The sequence below is a fragment of the Haliaeetus leucocephalus genome, unplaced genomic scaffold (genome assembly GCF_000737465.1).
Source record: "Haliaeetus leucocephalus isolate CR32 unplaced genomic scaffold, Haliaeetus_leucocephalus-4.0 Scaffold240, whole genome shotgun sequence".
NCBI lineage: Eukaryota > Metazoa > Chordata > Aves > Accipitriformes > Accipitridae > Haliaeetus > Haliaeetus leucocephalus.
The window spans coordinates 8,254,490-8,272,138 of NW_010972676.1; the positions used below are offsets into that span (position 1 = coordinate 8,254,490).

Genomic DNA, 17,649 nt, shown 5'->3' on the forward strand with positions numbered 1-17,649 from the left:
GTAGTCGCCAGGGCCGTTTCCGCCGCCGGTGGTGCGCGCGGTGCGCTCCCGGCCAGGAACGCGTCTGCCCGGAACTAGCGGGGAGGGGCGACGTTTCCCGGAGGGGACGGGGTCGGAGGAGCGATCTTCCCTCCCCTTGCACCCGCCGCCATGGCCGCCAGGTTCCTCTTGCGGGCGTCGCGGCGGCTGCTGGCCGGGGCCGGGGCCGGGGCCGGGGCCGGGCGGGTGGCGCTCAGCACTGCGCCGCGCCACGAGAAGAAGCGGTGGCTCCGCGCCTACCTGGAGCAGCAGCGGCTGGAGGCCCCCCCCCAGCGGCGGTGAGAGCCGGCCCGGCCGTCAGGAGAGGGCGGGCGGCGGGGCTCGGGGGAAGGGAGCGCAGCAGGCTGAGAAATAGGTGAAGCCGAAGCGTTCAGGCACCTTCTCGGCACGCTTTGGGGCAGAGTGTTTTGAGCTGCGCGGGTCAGCGTAGCCCCGGTTTTGAAGGCGGCCGGGGGCCCGTCCTGTGGCGGGCCGGTGGCGACGGGCGGACCGACCGCGTTTGACGCTGGGGGTTTTAAACACAGGGTTCGATCTTCAAAAACTATTCAGTTTTTCATCTCCTTTCGGTCGCCTGACAGACATCATGCTCGCAATATGGGTAACCTCTTGTTCTGTTTCTGAATTTGTGTTCTTTTCTATGTCGGTAGATCAGAGAAGCCCAACTGGGATTACCATGCAGAGATACAAGCTTTCAGCCACCGGCTGCATGAAAATTTTTCTTTGGATCTCCTCAAGACTGCATTTGTTAATTCTTCTTATATTCAAAGCGAAGAGGCGAGACGCCGAGAACTTGGGCTGGACAAAGAAACGGCTGCTCTTAATCTACAAGATAATAGTAAACTTGCTGAACAAGGGATGTCTTTTTCACGTTCTTACCTGACACAGAGCTTTGAAGGTGCCTACCCTGATTTACCTGCAAAGGGGATAGGAGCACTTGTTGATTTTCTTACCAGTCAGGAACTTGTTTCTTATGTGGCTCAAAACCTGTCTATACAGGACCTGACGCTTTGCAAAGAGTTTCCCGTCCCACCAAATGTGCTACAGAGGACGTTCTTTGCTGTCATAGGAGCCTTGCTCAATAGCAGTGGGCCTGAGAAAACGGGGCTCTTTGTCAGGGTAAGTCATTACTTAACATATATTTTTGTACTGACAACAGTAACATCTAAGGGTCTCAGAAGTTACAGGAGGAAAAAAAGGCAAAAAATTAAATATTGTCTTGTACCTTGATGGCCAGAGATCCAAGGAGATTGGCAGAAGTTGGACAATACCTGTAACAAGACAATTTAACAATAAGATTTATTGGGTGGCGGTGGTGGTCAGGGGTTTGGGGTTGTGGGTTTTTTGTTTGGTTCGGTTTGGTTTTTCTTTTTCTGTAGGAAGCACAGGCTGGTCAAGTACATAAAATCATGTATTTCTGGTTTAAAATGGTGATATAGTAGTATTTGCTGACACTTGCTAAGGGAAAGTGTTATATTCCACGCACTATACTATCAGATAATGAAATTATTCAATGTAAGGCCACATATATCTTCAATTTAAAAAAAAAATTATATAAAGCAGGGGCTGAGTTCACAGGTTTTGCATGGAGGAGTGCAAGCACCTAAAGATGTTTCATACAAAAATGTTCAACTAAAATGCAGTGTAACAAAGTAGTTTTAGCAGCTACTGTCCTTTCAGTCCTCCTTTTCACTTATTTCTGGTTTTGCAACGGAGAAATGTTTGTTAAAATCTTATTTCTAATACAAGACCATTGAGAGGTCTCTGTAAGAGCAAGTACCAGTTAACAGGCAAGAGAGTGATCCAAACAGGTGAAAGTCTCGTGGGTTTGCACGTTCCCTTCAATCTTTGCAGAACTCTTCTGATGTACGACTTCTTGCACAGAAGCAGCACTGAGTTGCGTACCTTGTGCTCAGAGCTGTGCAAAAATGTTGTTATAACTCCTTTCTCAGGCTGGTGCTGTTCCTTCTTTAGGTCCGGGCGGTTGACTTTGCCCAAGGCGTGCACCCTGTCAGTAGCTAAATCAGAACCAGAGCTGCCGAGCGTAGCAACACAGGTTAGCTGTGCTTAGCTGTGATGGAGCACTGAGGCAGTTTCATCATTCATTTCAGCAATTTATTGTCAACTGTATTAATGCCTCTTCATACTGTATTTTTATTAGGAGAAACCAGAAGCTAGAGCCTTCATTACGTTTCCCATTAATTGTAACTTCTAAATATTTTTGTTTAGGATTTTTTTATTCCCCAGCTGATTGGAAAAGACCTGTTTGAGATCTGGGAAGTTGTAAATCCTATGGGCTTACTAGTGGAAGAACTGACCAAGAGGAATATCTCTTCCCCGGAACCAAGAATTACCAGGCAGTTGGGAGTCAGCACAGTTCTGCCGCTGTACTTTGTTGGGTTGTACTGGTTAGTAAAGTACTAATTTAAAGTGAAATGGATTTAAGCTAGGGGAGGGGGGAGGAGGGAAGATGGTCTTTTGCTTTTCTACTTGTGCTTTTTGGTCAAATTATTACAGAAAAGAAACCTTATAGTGACTTCCATATAAAATCAGCCATTTAAGCGTTGGCCATAGTTTGCTGTAATGATGCATAAAAAGACAGTCTCTGACTAAAGGGCTTCAGAGTCTAAATTGGGTGTACGAAAGAGTCTGGGTGTATGTTCTAGGTGACCTGACATAGGAACTTTGCGAATAACATAACTGAATGGCTTTGGAGGGACCACAACTGCATCCAGGGCTTAGGGAAAGGCAAAGAGACTTATACATCAAGGGAGGTGGGATTGAAGAGAAACTTATTTTGTATTCCAGAGAAGCTTTTTAGTTTTCAAATCACGGGCACTGTAAACTAGGCAAGAAGACTGTCTGTATCCAGACAAGACTTAGGAAGTGCCAATCATCCCTGGTGCGCTTGTCTCGGGGGTGGTCAGCGCTTGTCCTGGTCTCTTGCCCAGGGGTAAGTAACATCACTTCTCTGGAGCAGGACAGGACCTTCTACCACCAAAACCCACATCATTGTTGCTTGCTAAATGAGCTGCAGATAAACGCATGGGAAGATTGCCTTAACTTGTTCTGATTTATCATGCTTTGGTTTACGTGCCTTCTAGGATTTATTATCTTATATAAAAGAAAGGAACTTTGATTATTTTTCTTCTGGAATCCCTGGTGTCCCTTCACAAACTCTTCCTATTCAGTGTCCATAGATGTTTGTTAAACAGAGCTGAGTACATACTTCATAACATAGAGAACTTCTCTGTGAATCCTTTTGAAGAAGTTTTAAAATGCTTTCTTACCAGGCGAGGAGAAAAGACAGAAGCATTTTACTTCTTTGTTTAAGCTAACCGGAGTAACGTATTTGCATGTTTTTAGCAGGGCTAACAAATTGAACACTTTAAAGAATCATTGATGTGTTAGGAATCTAAATGAACAGAGTAGTGCTCTTCCAGGAAATGGACACATTCCTGATTTGAGTTTCCATTGTTGAATATACAATCACTTATCTTTGCAGGAAAGACCAACGGAAATGTTTACATTTGTGTGTATGTAGAAATTACCTTCAGTGTTCACAGACATTGCAGAAAAAAATAATCTAGCGGCCCTTATTCATGATAGACAGTAGTGCTCAGGATTTCATGATGAAAATGCTTCAATTTTTTATTTTTTTTTTCCCAAGCGATAAGAAGATTATAGCTGAAGGTCCTGGTGAAACACTGCTTGCTGCAGAGGAAGAAGCTGCCCGTGTGGCACTGCGGAAGCTGTATGGGTATACAGAGAACAGGAGACCTTGGGATTACTCGAAACCCAAACAGGGATTGGCAGCTGAAAAGGCTGTCGGCAGTAACTAGATGTTAAAAGAAATTTCTGGTTTCTCTTAAGAATTAATGGCTTCCATGATGAATATAGATGTATTTAGGAAAGCAAAATCCAGTTTTGTTTTCTGATCTTCAGTGCTCGAAACTTTCAAATCAAATATGTTATTAAAATAAATAGTCTTTTCTTTTTGCACGATGTTTAATATTTCCTCATTTTCCTAAACATAACAAAAGTACCCTTACTCTGATTTTTGCCTTTTGGCTGAGAAGTTTCTCTGTACATCACAGGAGACTGTTTTTAATGATATTTAATAACGTGTGACAAAATCTCACTGTATAGAAAAAGGTTTCATCAATGCTTCCTTGGGGATTGTTTTGAGGGTATTGCTAATAAGGTGAGTTGAATTACATGTGCAACATCAGTCTCTGGATTGCATCTGGATTCATTTGTCCTTCACCCTGTGAAAACATCAATTGTAATGTCGATGATACTGATGCTGTTGGTGATCCAATTTAAAAAAAAAAAAAGTGGAAATGGCACTTCTGAGGTCTTGCTGCTTGCATACAGATTTTATTTGCCATACACATTGGTTTCTATTGCTGGAGCATGCTCTGAAAGAGGGTGTATTTTTAATTTTAAAATTTGCAAAAATTTCTCTATTGCAAAACTAGAAATAAGTGAAAATAAGGATCATGAAGGCCTGAACCCAAAGAAACCAGAGAACATGATTTAATGATAGGCTGTTAGATAAGCTACAGCCTTCTCTTCTTTTTTTCTGTTTTTTTTCTCTTTTTGGTAATTTTCCTGTTTAGTCCTGGCACTTCATTTTTCTCCTGTCTTCTGACCACTTAATTTCAGCGGTCACGTGACTGAAGAATTCGATTCAGTGAAATCTGTGTTTTGTTCACACCATCCATAGCTGTTCTAATGTAACTCCCAGTAAAGGGAGAATCACTTAGGAATAACTAAGGTACCTGTGTGATGTTCCTATTAAATGTCATAGAAACTCAGTATGTGTACCAGAAGACAACAGATGCATGAGGACCGTGACTCTTTTGGAATAATTTCCTTTAAAGTTGAGTGAGAATCTATTACAAACTGGGACTGAGCCCTCAAAGGAAGAAAGGAAGAAGCTGAATGTACGACAGTGGTTAAAGAAGTGTTTCCTGCCTCGTCCAATTGTGAGCACCTGTTGTAAGAAAAGACAACAGGTGAATGTACCTTCACTAATCAGGGAAGAAAAATATGCAGGTGGCCATTCAGACAGGTTTGATGTTATGGTCTGTAACAACATAGATCCATTGCCTTCGGCCCCCAGGATGGATTTATGTGAAGGACACTTAGCAGCGAAGGGTCGCGGGCTGCAGTCGCTGGCAGCTAAGCAGATCCGTGGCACAGCGCGGGTGGCGCGTTCCCTGCTGCCCCTGGTGTGAGAATGAGTTCTGACTCTGGTCTACTCGATGGAAACAGATTTATTGGTGTATTCAAGCAAAAGAACTGGTTGTCTGCGATTCATGTGTGTCTTCAGTATTTGGTGTGACCTGCATCTTAAGCGGGTATAAAACGCTTATGTGGTTGGATAGCAGCGAAACCTTTCTTCTGCATGCTGGCATGGGAGATGACATGTGTGAAAGCTTGAATATGAAAAGGAGAGCAGAAAGATCAGTCTAGCATAAAATGTGCATAAAATTGCTTGTGTTAAAAATTCCAGATAGGTAATCTATTATCACTTATATAAGCAAAGCCAATAAGGTCACTATACTCCAGGGGAATAATAGCAAAATCTGAAAAGAGGATAGAAATTGCTTATGCTATTTTTAGTTTCCAGATGAGGTATTTCTCTTACCTTTACCTATTTTAAAAGGACAATAGCGAAGGTGGGATTTTTTTGTATCCAAAGTTTGGTCTACCTACTATTTTTTATATACACATACATGTATTTTGAGAGAGAGAAAAAAGCAATTTTCTGGCAGTTTGCTGTAGAAGAATATTTAAGATCTGCTTACCGTGGCTTTACAGTTTGGAATATGGCCATAAGTCCTAGGAGAAGTGGACTACTGAATAGTGTGCTGGAAAAAAACTGAGTAATGCAAGATAAATCAATTTATTGTGTAGTACATGTATGGAATGTCTTGAAGGCAAACAGAAAGACAGTTTGGGAACATGGAAAGAAAGGACTAGGTTTTTATAGAGGTGTGAGTGAAAAAGGAGTTTTTATAAGAAAACATGTCCTATATTCAAGCTTCCAAAGATCAGAAAAGCATTTTATATGGCATCTGTTCTTTCATTTCTGGCACTCAAGCATATATTAAAGGATTTACATTTGTAGTAGTGGGATCATTTACATATTCAGATCAATAACTTCTTTCTTTCTTTCTTTCTTTCTTTTTTTTCCCTGAATTGGTAGCCATAAACAATATTTAAGTGGCATTAAAAGATTGCTTAGAGTTACAGAAATCAGTATCTACAAAGTCTGGTGAAAACAGCAGACCCAGTTGCTGTGTACAAGTGCATTTACATCTCCCAGTGGTTGTTCCTTTCTTAAATCGCATTTTATTTGTCTTTCAGAGAAGGCAAAAGATCAAGCAGTGTGTCAATAATTGACTGACAGAAAGGAATCAGGACAGTTTATTCTTGCAACCCAATGAACAACTCATCAATTATTGTTATGAATATTATATTTGTAAACAGTAGAAAAGGATATGTTCTTTAGCATTTATGGAATTTTGGAATAGGCTAACATAATCTCAAGAGTCAACTTTGATTATGCTTTTCCGTATGCTACTTTTCAACCTTATCTGCAGATGCAGATATTTCTGTCACGGTATTTGCATTTATCCTTCTTTTAACTCATTCAAACCTTATCTCATAATCAAGATTTTTTTGTTAAGTGAAAATTATAGTTGGTAAACCAGAACACAAACAACTATTTCTACACTAACTTAAAATATGATGTCATGTGTGTACTAACAGCTAAGTTTTGACAAAAATACAGTACTATATGCTAACCCTTTTTTTTAGCTTGCTTTTCCTTCTTGATCTTTGTATTAATTCACATAAGTATGCTAATATGCTTAGACAGAGGTATAAGTCAAATTATGAGATAAATCATAGAATCATAGAGTAGTTTGGGTTGGAAGGGACCTGAAAGATCATCTAGCTCCAACCCCGCTGCCATGGGCAGGGACACCTTCCACCAGACCAGGCTGCTGAAAGCCCCGTCCCACCTGGCCTTGAACACTGCCAGGGATGGGGCATCCACAGCCTCCCTGAGCACTAATTGGACTACTAGTTGTTAATCCATTAAAAGCAATGACAGTTTTGCAATTGATTTTGGTCTAGACTTGGGTTTACTCCAAATGTTAAACTCGATGTGTGAATAGTCTTTGATTACTCTGTTCCTGTCATCTAGATCCTTTGTCTTTTTCTTGAAAGTGTTTTAAAAGTGATTTTATTTTGAGAAAGGTAAGAGAAGTTCTACTGTATTGGTCCCAGCTAAGTATCTGGAGAAAAACTTCTTAATATGCTTTCATGCAGTTTTATTAAGTTAATTCTGTTCTCAGCAAGTGCTTTTGCTCCTGTGTCTCGAGCTGTTCAGTAATATGACTGAACACTGTATTATCTGCCTGTTATCAACTGCAGGTTCTTCTGGTTACAATAGCCAGATATTTTGCTATAATTTTCTCTTAAAAAAAGAAAAAAAGTCCAGGAATAATTCTTGCGTTAACCGTTGCTGTGACTTAAAGGCAGGAGATTAAAATACAATCACTTTACAATTATCTCCATGTTAATTCGGAGTTTGAAATTGCTGGTGAAAAGTTAAAGCTTTTATTGAAATTTCTTATACCAAACTCTTGGGTTTTATGATAAATCAAAAATATAAATAAGCAGCTCTGGTGTTATGTTGCTATAAAAAGCCATGAAGAATTCAAAACATCAAAAGATGTGTTGTCATTCTTTTTGCAGGGCAGGGGGAGAGGGATGGTGCAGTACAGAAACATTAGAAGAGCCCTACTTTTTCCTTGTCCTTTACTGAGTGCTGTGGTAAACTTTAAACAGGCTCTAAACTATTTGGTTTCTCTTACATCTGAGCTTTGATGTTTAATATTAAGGGATGCATTTAGTGTAGAGAAGCAAATATCTAAGGATGGATTGGTTTTGTCTTTTCAATTTGATTCCACTGATCTAATGGCACTAGTTTTGTGTGTTTACCATTTCAGCTCATCTAAGAAATTGTTGGTAAATTAGGAAGATTAAATGGTCACCAGTTGGTCAGTAAATAGCCCCTGTCACAGTGCAAAGTTGCATAGTGGAAACACAGTTGATCTGCATGACAGAATCAGAGTATTGAAGGCTGTCGGTGATTCTTTAAATCACGGGGCATACTGCAATACAGCTCTTCATGGTGCACCTAAAAACTGGGGCTGGTCTTCTTTGGGAAGAAAATAGAAGACCCTTTCTATTTTTGTGTAACAAGTGTAATGTTTCTGCCCATCCGTGCCAGCTGTGCTTGTTTCATGGTTTTTATTTCATGGTTTATTTCCTTGAAAGATTCTTGTTGAACTTGTCAGTTCTTCATTTGTTATTTCAATTGCCTACTGCAAGCTTGGCTGTAAGATCAAGTGTTTAAGAGATGATCACGGATCAGATTGAATTGTGTTTATCTCATTACCTCAGAAGAGATAAACCCAGGCAATTCAAAAATAACAAGTTTGAACATTTTTTCTTGGCTGGAGTACTAATCATTTCCTGGTAACCAAAACATCAGGGACTAGACAAAAACAAAACAACAACAACAAAGGTAAAATTCGGAATAAGCTTCAAAGTTTTCCGCTAGACAAAAATTCCCCCTATTGCAGAAGGGATTTTGTGCTAATGACAGTATCCACTGATGAATTATCTCTTAGCAGATTCTTTTTGAAACCTGCAATGAATGCTTTTCATACTTCAGCATCATTTCAATTTTTGAAGTATAACAATACATCCTTTTATCATGAAGATGTCATTCCAATGAGTTCACATTGACAAATGGTTATTTGGATTTCATTATCCAAGGGGATTGAAATCAGCTGTAGAGAGGACCGAGGGCAGTTGTGGCCATTGCCTGGCAGTGCTAAGAGGCTCTAGCAAAGAAAGAAAACACATGGTACTTCAGAGCAAAGCTGAGATTGGAGACAATACTCTGAAAATCCATTGACTGTTAGGAACTCAGTTTATAAGGAAGATGAAATAGAAAGGATTAACCCCTTTGACAGGTGGGTTTGTATAGTGATCTCTGTCAATGATGGAAAGAGTAGGAGTGTAAAACAAGAGCGTACCCTGGCAAATGTCTAGGTCAGTGACAACGAAACTCTTGATTAATTACTATGAAACCTTTCTCTGTTAATCATTACTTTGCTTAAATTGTTTTATTTTTGAATTATTACACTCACCATCCTAACTCTGAATTACCAAAGCTGTGGCCTGGACCCAGAGCCCACTGCGCAGCACTGAATGGCAGCTGGTAGCTAATCAGCACAGCCGGGCACGCACCTCCTGTATCTCTTGCCTGCACGTGTTGACATTTCAGTTGGGCAGTTATCTGTGTGCACAAAGGTACACGCAGGGAGGGAAAAATAAGCTGAAGGGTAGTTCTGGCATCAGAGCAATATTTCTAAGCTGGCTATGAACACATTGAGCCTGAAAAATTGGAAAGCTGGACCTGAAGTGGTAAAGTACTGAGGTCTGAAACAACCCCACACAAAGAAGAGCAGGATGCAAAACCCTCTATGTATTCATAAAGTGGTTCTTGATAATTTAGGGAAGTCAGGGTAAATGTAGAGAGCTCTAAGGAAATTATACTGTGTCAGAAATTCTAACAGTTACAAGAGACTTGATTAAAAGTCGTAAGTTGTAAGAAATACTATGCTTACCTAATAGCTTCTGTAATACTTTTGTTTCCATATTGTGATGATTTATTAGCTGCCAGCTTCCTTTTCCCTGCCAATTTTCCTCATCCGTGGTAGTCTGGAGGAACTTGGTTTAGTTTTCTTCATTTGTTTAAAAATCTCTTGCACATGGGGGGCTGTATTTCTCATACTCCTGTGTTTATGTCAGTAAGATGCTGCTCTTTAATAACTAGGAGGGTATTGCTCTGAGCAAACATTATCCCAAATTTTTCATTCACTGTGCAGTTCCAGAGTATTTATGCGTTGTCTTCCATTAACTCCCTTGTCCACAAACCAAACTGAAAAAACAAACCAAAACAAGGTTTTGTTCTAGCCAGGCTGCAATAATATTCTGAACACTTATTTGTCTCCAGTTGCCAAAACACAGTATGTGGAATATTACTATGCCCACCATGCCTTAATTGTTTATTTGTTTCTGGGTTTTTTGGTTTTCCTCTTGGTTAAGAAAGAGCTTTTCTAATTGGCAAATACTTTCGAAATCTCCATTCTCAATTGAAATTCACACACATTGTTTCAAAGAGACATGGCCATCATTGCCACTTAACCAAAGAATGAGTTCTCGAAAGAAATCTTAAATTTTTTTAAGCGGTTTGTATCTACAACTATGGCTTGCAATGTTGAAAACAGTCACTTCAAGGCAAGAAACTGCAGGTGCTCTTGCTGTACAGCAGAATGTATCAGAGGCCTTAATGTCAGGGGATTCACTTTTCTTGTTAAATTAATTATTCTAAACAACAATTTAAGGGTTTGTTCTTCTAAACTAAATGACATGGAGAGAAAGTGCTAAAATGCTACTAGTTTTAGCAGTATTCTTCCCATGTGTGGATTGAGATTAGGCTTCTCTTGCAGGAAACCTCCCTTAAAAGGATATTTGCAGCTACCAGGGATTATCCATATCTATTCACTGCAACTGCACTAGCCTGTGCTACATTCTCTGGGGGATTTTTTGTTTGTTGTGCATCTTGTTAGTGCTCTTACTTTTAACCTATAAATAATACCAGTCATAAAGCCCTTCTCTCTGCAGTTTGGACAAGACAAATTCTCAGGGATTCATGGAAAAAATCTTGGTGGCTGTATTTCAGATTTTAAAATTACAGTAATGAGAAATGTTACACTAAATTTGAAGGATCAGGTTTCCTTTTGTAGTCCACTTCTAAAAGATTTTCTTTCAGAAATGGAGTGACTGAAGAACTTTCCCATATTCACATTATATAGCTTATTTTCTTTATTCTTCCATTTGAATGTCTGACATCTGAAAGCTCTATTTCCCAAATTTCCCCAGTTTGTTATGTCCGTCTCCATTGCTTTACTCTAAGATACTGTTCTTTTTCATCCCACTTCAAATCCGAATGGATGTTTCCATGATTTTTAGTTATTCTGATACTTGTTACATTCATTGATTTGTTCAGTGCAGTGTACAGAACTCTTTGTTTATCAGGCAAGATTCACACACTACTGTCTTGGAGTCACTGACTTACCATCGCAGTGTCTCAGATAATGGGGTGCATGAAAGGTATTTTGTGGCTTGTCTTGGCATCATAGACTCAGCCCACTTTTTCCTTCCTTTTTGACCTTTTTTGTTCTTTGTGTGTTCATGCTGACTTAGAAAATTAGAAAGTTTTGGACATGTTTATTGTGTGTAGATTCCAGTTGTAAACACTGCTTCAGGATTACCAAGAGCACTGAAGGGTGCCTGCTCAGAACTGTTAATTCTACTCTAGTGTTCCCCAAATCAGCCCTCAAGTGATATTTATTAAAAGAATTAAAATTTTAGGGAAGTCTGAAGGACAATATGTGATTTTTGTAAAGCATGGGCAAATAAAAGAACACTGGTTGAAAATACTACTTCTCCTGTCTATTTTAATATTGTGTTTCCCTCACTGAAGATGCTTGTCAAATTACCTGTAATTCTTTTTTGCCAAATCTAAGGTAGTTCTAAGACAGCACTAACTGACAGTAGTTTCCACAAATTAGATGACTAATCAATAATTTAGATTCATTAGTGGAAAGGAACAAAGGCCTCTCTTCATTTCCATGGGAGTTTTACAGAAAATAGGCAGGAAATGCTCGTCATCAAGTCGAAAAGGTGCTGAAGAGTTGAACTTGAAAATACACAGCTTTAAATACAAATCTCATTCATAGGTCAAGAAATAAGTTATGTTATATAAACTTTAATGTGAAAATTAAGTTGTTCCTGTTCAGAGAGCTGGGAGAGCATTTCCTGGTTTAGTACTTTTTGTAGCCAAATACTACAGAAATTGGTGGTGGTTTAGATATCTGTTTAGATTCTGTCTCGCACTCTTCTAGTTTAGAACCAAAAGTTAGACAGAGTTAAACTGTCAGTCCACGCATCGAGGTCTGTCCTTCAGTTCTTTGTCCCCTAAGGTAATTTGTTTCCTTCCTTCTCGCTTTTCCTGTGTTGGTTCCCCAACCTCTCTCTTCTACCTATAGGCTCTATGCTGCCTTGTGAATTGCTAACATTCCCATGGGCAGTTCCAGCAAATGTAAAAGGGGATATGGCTTACCATTATTCTTCTGTTGCTGTTTATAGGATCAAATATGAATATACTCCCTTTTCAGTTTAAAAGGTTCCACTCTCCTCTGGCATGTTCTTCTGAAAGGATGCATGAAACAGTCATTTTACAAAAAGTCCTGTGATTGGTGGTACAGTTTATAAAGCATCATTCAACTACAGGATCTTTTAGAATAATGATAAAACAATACAAATCAAAATCAGTAACAGAAACATTGGCACATACCCTAAAAATAAAGGTACTGTAAAGATGAACTTAAAACCCACTCACCTCGTGTGCAAGATATTCCTATGGCAGATGTTTTGCCTTCGCTGCACCTGTATATAGGCATGTTCTTTCCACTACCTAGTCTGTGATTACAAACTGGAATATGATCCCATACACTTAAGACACGATGGAAATTCAAGAACTGTGTCAAATAAAGGGGCAAGGTTGAAATATTGATAACATTTCAACATCACTGACCAAGCTAGAAAGCAGGAAGAGAATAATGCCTCCTCAGCTACCAAAATTTCTCACCAAGATTAAAAAATGAAAAATTCCTGTAACTTTGGAACAAGTCAATCTTCTGAAATGTCATCCCTGGATATGAAAAACTCCTGTTGAACCAGACTGGATTAGACTGTGAGCTGGGACAATCCTGCACTCAAAAATCCCCCACTGAAAAAAATAATAAAAAAATCTCTTCTTCACTGAGCATGGTGCCTGAAGGAACTTGTAAATCTTAAGGCAGTAAAACAACTGTAATCTTAGGCAAGACAGGCTCACAAGGTCCCCTAGTATTTCCAGTCTATCCAGGAGAGCAGAGTGTTCAGTTAACAACTGTAAGCACCATTTAGGTAACACAGAAGCAGCTCACTCTTCTGAACAACTTTCTGAACAGCTAAAATTCAGTAACAGTATTTATTTTTTATCTTATCAAGGGATATACTTTTATTTATTTTTTTGAGAATAAAGCAAAAGTAGAAGATGAAGAAAGCCTAAAGAGAGTATTTCCATGAGAGAGATGTTAATAGTTTATTTAGTTAACTTGAAAAATTGAAGAGAGCTAGGTGTACAGGATAACTAGTGCTATATGCGAGTCCATCCAAGAAATCTCAGTCCTTCCTATTGAAAAACTTCAAGTAGATTCAACTGAACTACAAGGTAATGGATTTAATTCAGACAAAAGGAACTATATTTTTAACAACAGTAACTTTAGGATGTCATCAATTCATTTCAATTCAAATTTCCACTCAATTCAGAAAAATTAATGACTGCAAGAAGCTAATCTAAATTATCATTTACAATGGAACCTTCATTCTTAGCAATTATTACCAAGAGCAAAATATCAAGCTAAGAGGAAAGATACTTAAGGCTTTTTAACCACCTCTGATGTTGATCTGTTGTGTTAACTTTGGAAAGGCATTCTATACCTTTATGGTCCTCTTCTTAAAACCCATCTGGTTTGTTCAGATTGATAAGAAAATTCTAGTTTACTTTGCATCAAGGTGAGTATGTGTCTTGCTATTTATGCCTGATACCTGGCTCTACACAGCTTCAATCTATCTCACTTGGAAACTGCAAAAGTTGTTCTATCAAGAAGGGTATAGTAGATAGGTCATAAACTGTTGAGGAAGGAGTCTAAAGAAGAATTGCTTTTTCAGTCTATATTTTTTGGTCTTTTTGATACTTCCCACTCTTCTGCTAGCTCTTCGTTTTGTGGCTCTCACCTCACACCTTCAACCACCTCCATGTCATCCTTAGAGCCAGCACTTCTGCTTTGAATCTCAGACTTTCATTGCTGTGGTGGCTGAAAATCACTTCCTACCTTACATAACTCAAAATGAATTACATATATGTCACACTAATAAAACATGACATTTCAAAAAAAATAATAAATCAAAGACCAGTAACTTGTGCATTACCAAAAAAAAAAAAAAAAGCTGGTGTGACTGTGCCTTTCTCTTTATTGTGAGGTCTGTTTCCTATGAACAGCTGTTACGGGTAAAGGCAGGGCAATCGATCATTTACCTTTTCTACTATGTTAATGTCATAGCAGTGGGTCGGAAATGTCAAAGGGAAATGGCATTTCAAATAAAAATAATTTTGTAATTCAATCATACTTAACCATTTCCTGCAGTTAAATTTTTTAGATTTAAATAACTGTCAACAATCAATAATGATTTATATAAACATTACTATGACTTTCTCTTGTTTTGATCTCGTACTAAAATGTATCTATTCATTAACAAAAAGCTACTGCTTAAATAAGGCCAGGCACAGACACACTAATTTATGGTCAGTTGAATGAATCTTTAATAGAGCATATCAGTGAACATTCTTGCCAGATATACTTGCCGTGTTCTTTCTTAGCATTTTCAGAAAACCCTTCATATACAAATATTGCAGTAGCAGTTTACCACAGATCCGATATACCTAATCCCAGGATTAATTTTGTATGCCCATCAGTAGTGAAGCATGATGGATTTAATAGCCCATTAGTCCTTCAGCATGATAATTTTCATGTCACTTAGCCTGCTGGGTTAATTGCTTTAAAATGGGTATTATTGACCTCAATCCTAGTGACAAACAGAAAATGTCTTATTCATCTCCCAAACGTACATTCTTAGACTCTTGTTTCTTTTGGTCCCGACAATAAGTCCCCTAGATTATGTGCTTGTATATTATAATTTATACCCTATTAGCCCATATTTAAGGGCTTGCTGCAGCAACATCTTTCATATATTATTACCCATGACTGGGCTAACTTTTAAATTCTGGTTTTTATGCAAAGAGAAATGTTGCAAGCATAAGAAATCGTTGTTTTACCTCTTGTTAAGAAATTAATTTTAATGCTAAAAGCTGTAGCAGGTGCAGCAGGGATTAAGCACTTTTGGAATAAACAGCTGGCCAGTATATTTCCAACCACAAGAGTCTGGTCATTAGGAGGAGAGAATGAAGAACAAATTTGGACAGAGAAGCTGTAGGAAAGGGAATTCAGGTCCTAGGGCAGAGAAACAGAAAAATATATCAGGAAAAAGAAAACTGAAGAGTAGAGTTTTTATTCATGTGTATTATTTGTGGATTTTTTCCATTAGTAATTTAGAGAAAACACAAGCCATCTGCTTTGAGGAAATTAATGCTAGCTGTCAGCAGCAAAAAAAAAAAAAACAAAACAGAAAAGGAGGGAGTGGAAGAGAAGCACCAGTTACATTATTGCTTGTGGGGAGGTGAAGCAGGGCTGGAAGTTAAGGTAGCCAGTTTTCAGACCTATGTATGTCAACACTGTAACACATTTATACATTGGTAGTTTTATTTCTCAAGCACCGGTTCCTATGGGAAACAAGTTAGTAAGATTTAGATGCTTGATGGTAGGAACCCAAGATTTGGAGCAGACGTGATCACAGTCTCTAGAAGAACCCAAATCCCACAGAGTTTATGGATATTTCTAAAAGGGTGTATCCTCACAACCCTCTGAAGTCACATCATGTAGTTTCCTGGGGTAAATCGGCTTTGTGAGATATAGAATGGAGAGGCTTGGTATTTTTAAAAAGTGATTTCTAAAGCAAATTAATGTTAATAAGCATCATTTATTTACTAGCATAAGACCGGCCTTGGTGCCAACCATGAATAATGTCAGAACTGTTTCCTCATGAAATAAATTAGAGCCTGTTCTAGTGTAATATGAAATCCATAAGGCTCCTATTGAACTTTGTGATTGATTTAAATAGTACTAGGGTTTTCCCTGGGAGCTCAGTTCCACATTTTAATGCCAATGACAGCTTCAATGACAATGGTATCGTTTTTATTAACAACCATTCCTACGTAATATTCATGTAAGTACATTTGTGACACAAGCAGTTGAAGCTGGATATTCTCACTTCAGTTACAAAGCACCTTTGACTCCCATTGGAACAAAACGCAAATGTATGTAGCAACTCTCCACTACAGCAGCTGTTGTGGCTGATCATCACTCTCCAAAGTATTGTCCAGGAAAAAAACCCCATGTTTTTTAATGTTTAAACTTTTTTTGCTAAATCTAGGTCATCTACTTTAGGTCATTTAGGTCATTGGCAAATCTCCAATGTTAGCATGTTTTGTAGAAGGCAAAAAAATATGAAACCTTCTGAATAACAAGAACATCAGCATTTCAGAGAGAAGTGAAAAATTAAGAGGAAGCAGTGAGAATTTGGTCCTTATAAGACTGGAAATATTTGTGTTTACTCTTAAGAATGCTATTTAAGCATTTGTGATTATTTAATGATTTAGTGATGTTTATTTTTCACTATGAATAGCTCCTGCCATCCATATTAGAAAAAATTGAGATTGGTGCTGGGTTTAAAACTTAGGACCTGTTAATCAGCTCATGTAAATCAGCACATCCAGAGAAATCAAGAGGAGGAGTGCCAAATTACTGATGCTGAACACCTAGTCCTAGATTTTTTAACCAAAACTATGAGGAAAATACAGTGGATCAGATCTTGCTCCTACAAAAGCTAAAGCGAACATGTGTACTGACGTCAGAGGTGCAAAACTTGACCCTAAATGCATTGCATTGGGAATCATTAAACCTTAAAGATTTTAATCACGCATCGTGTTGCCGTGCAGTTTGGCAAATTAAATCACCAAATTACAAAGCACATCCACATTTTTTTTTCACATTGATTTTGTGCACTGTTGAAAAATACTCCTTTAGGCACGTTTGCAAGGAACAAACACGTACTTTGTAGACCAGCGGCAATTTTGAGTTCAAGCCAGAGCCAAGGCTTCCTCAAGGATATCAGCAGATATACGTGACTGCTGGCTCCGTTTTCTTTCCTTTGATGAGGGAAGCGTCCAGTCGGGCACCGACGGCCACATTCCCAAGGGGAAACCGTGCACTTTCATCTCCGTAATAAAAAAAGACAGGGACCCGTAACGACGTTCTCCTCACGAATCCCGCTGCCTTGTGAAAACCGCACCGGCGATTCCCGCTCAGCCCTCGTGAAGCACCGCAGCCACCGGCCCGGCCCAGCCCCCGGCAGTCACACCGCAGGCGGCAGGGCCCCCCCCGGCAGCCCTCTCCTGACAAGGCTTCCAGCTCGGGAGGCTCGGCGAGGCTTTGTTGAGCCTCCTGCAGGGCCGCCTTCGCCTCAGCCCCTGCTGTCACGAGCCTCCGCCACGGAGTTTTCCGACTTCTGGGAGACGAGGGCAACCTAGAGGGGCTCCCTAGAGGGGAGCGCTGGGGCGGGGGGCGAGGTCGGTGTTGGCCATCTGATGGAACAGACCCCTCTCCCCAGCCGGCCTGAGCCCGCCCGCACCGCCTGGGGCCGAGGGGCGTGTGGAGAACGGCGGCCGCG

The 17,649-nt window shown here is 39.5% G+C and overlaps 1 protein-coding gene across 1 annotated transcript; it reads left to right on the plus strand.

Annotated features, from left to right (window-relative positions):
- Positions 1-150: 150 nt before the first annotated feature.
- MRPL44 (mitochondrial ribosomal protein L44) lies at positions 151-4,011 on the plus strand. The gene is made up of 4 exons (XM_010568420.1): positions 151-317; positions 687-1,155; positions 2,266-2,444; positions 3,707-4,011. Exons 1-4 carry the CDS (start codon positions 151-153, stop codon positions 3,876-3,878), a joined length of 987 nt encoding a protein of 328 aa, XP_010566722.1. The 3' UTR covers positions 3,879-4,011.
- The last annotated feature ends 13,638 nt before the right edge of the window (positions 4,012-17,649 follow it).

Coding starts and splice junctions, on each gene's coding strand:
- MRPL44 (XM_010568420.1), top strand. CDS start 151: ATGGCCGCCAGGTTCCTCTTGCGGGCGTCGCGGCGGCTGCTGGCCGGG. Junction 318..686: donor GAGGCCCCCCCCCAGCGGCG/GTGAGAGCCGGC, acceptor CTATGTCGGTAG/ATCAGAGAAGCCCAACTGGG. Junction 2,445..3,706: donor TACTTTGTTGGGTTGTACTG/GTTAGTAAAGTA, acceptor TTTTTTCCCAAG/CGATAAGAAGATTATAGCTG.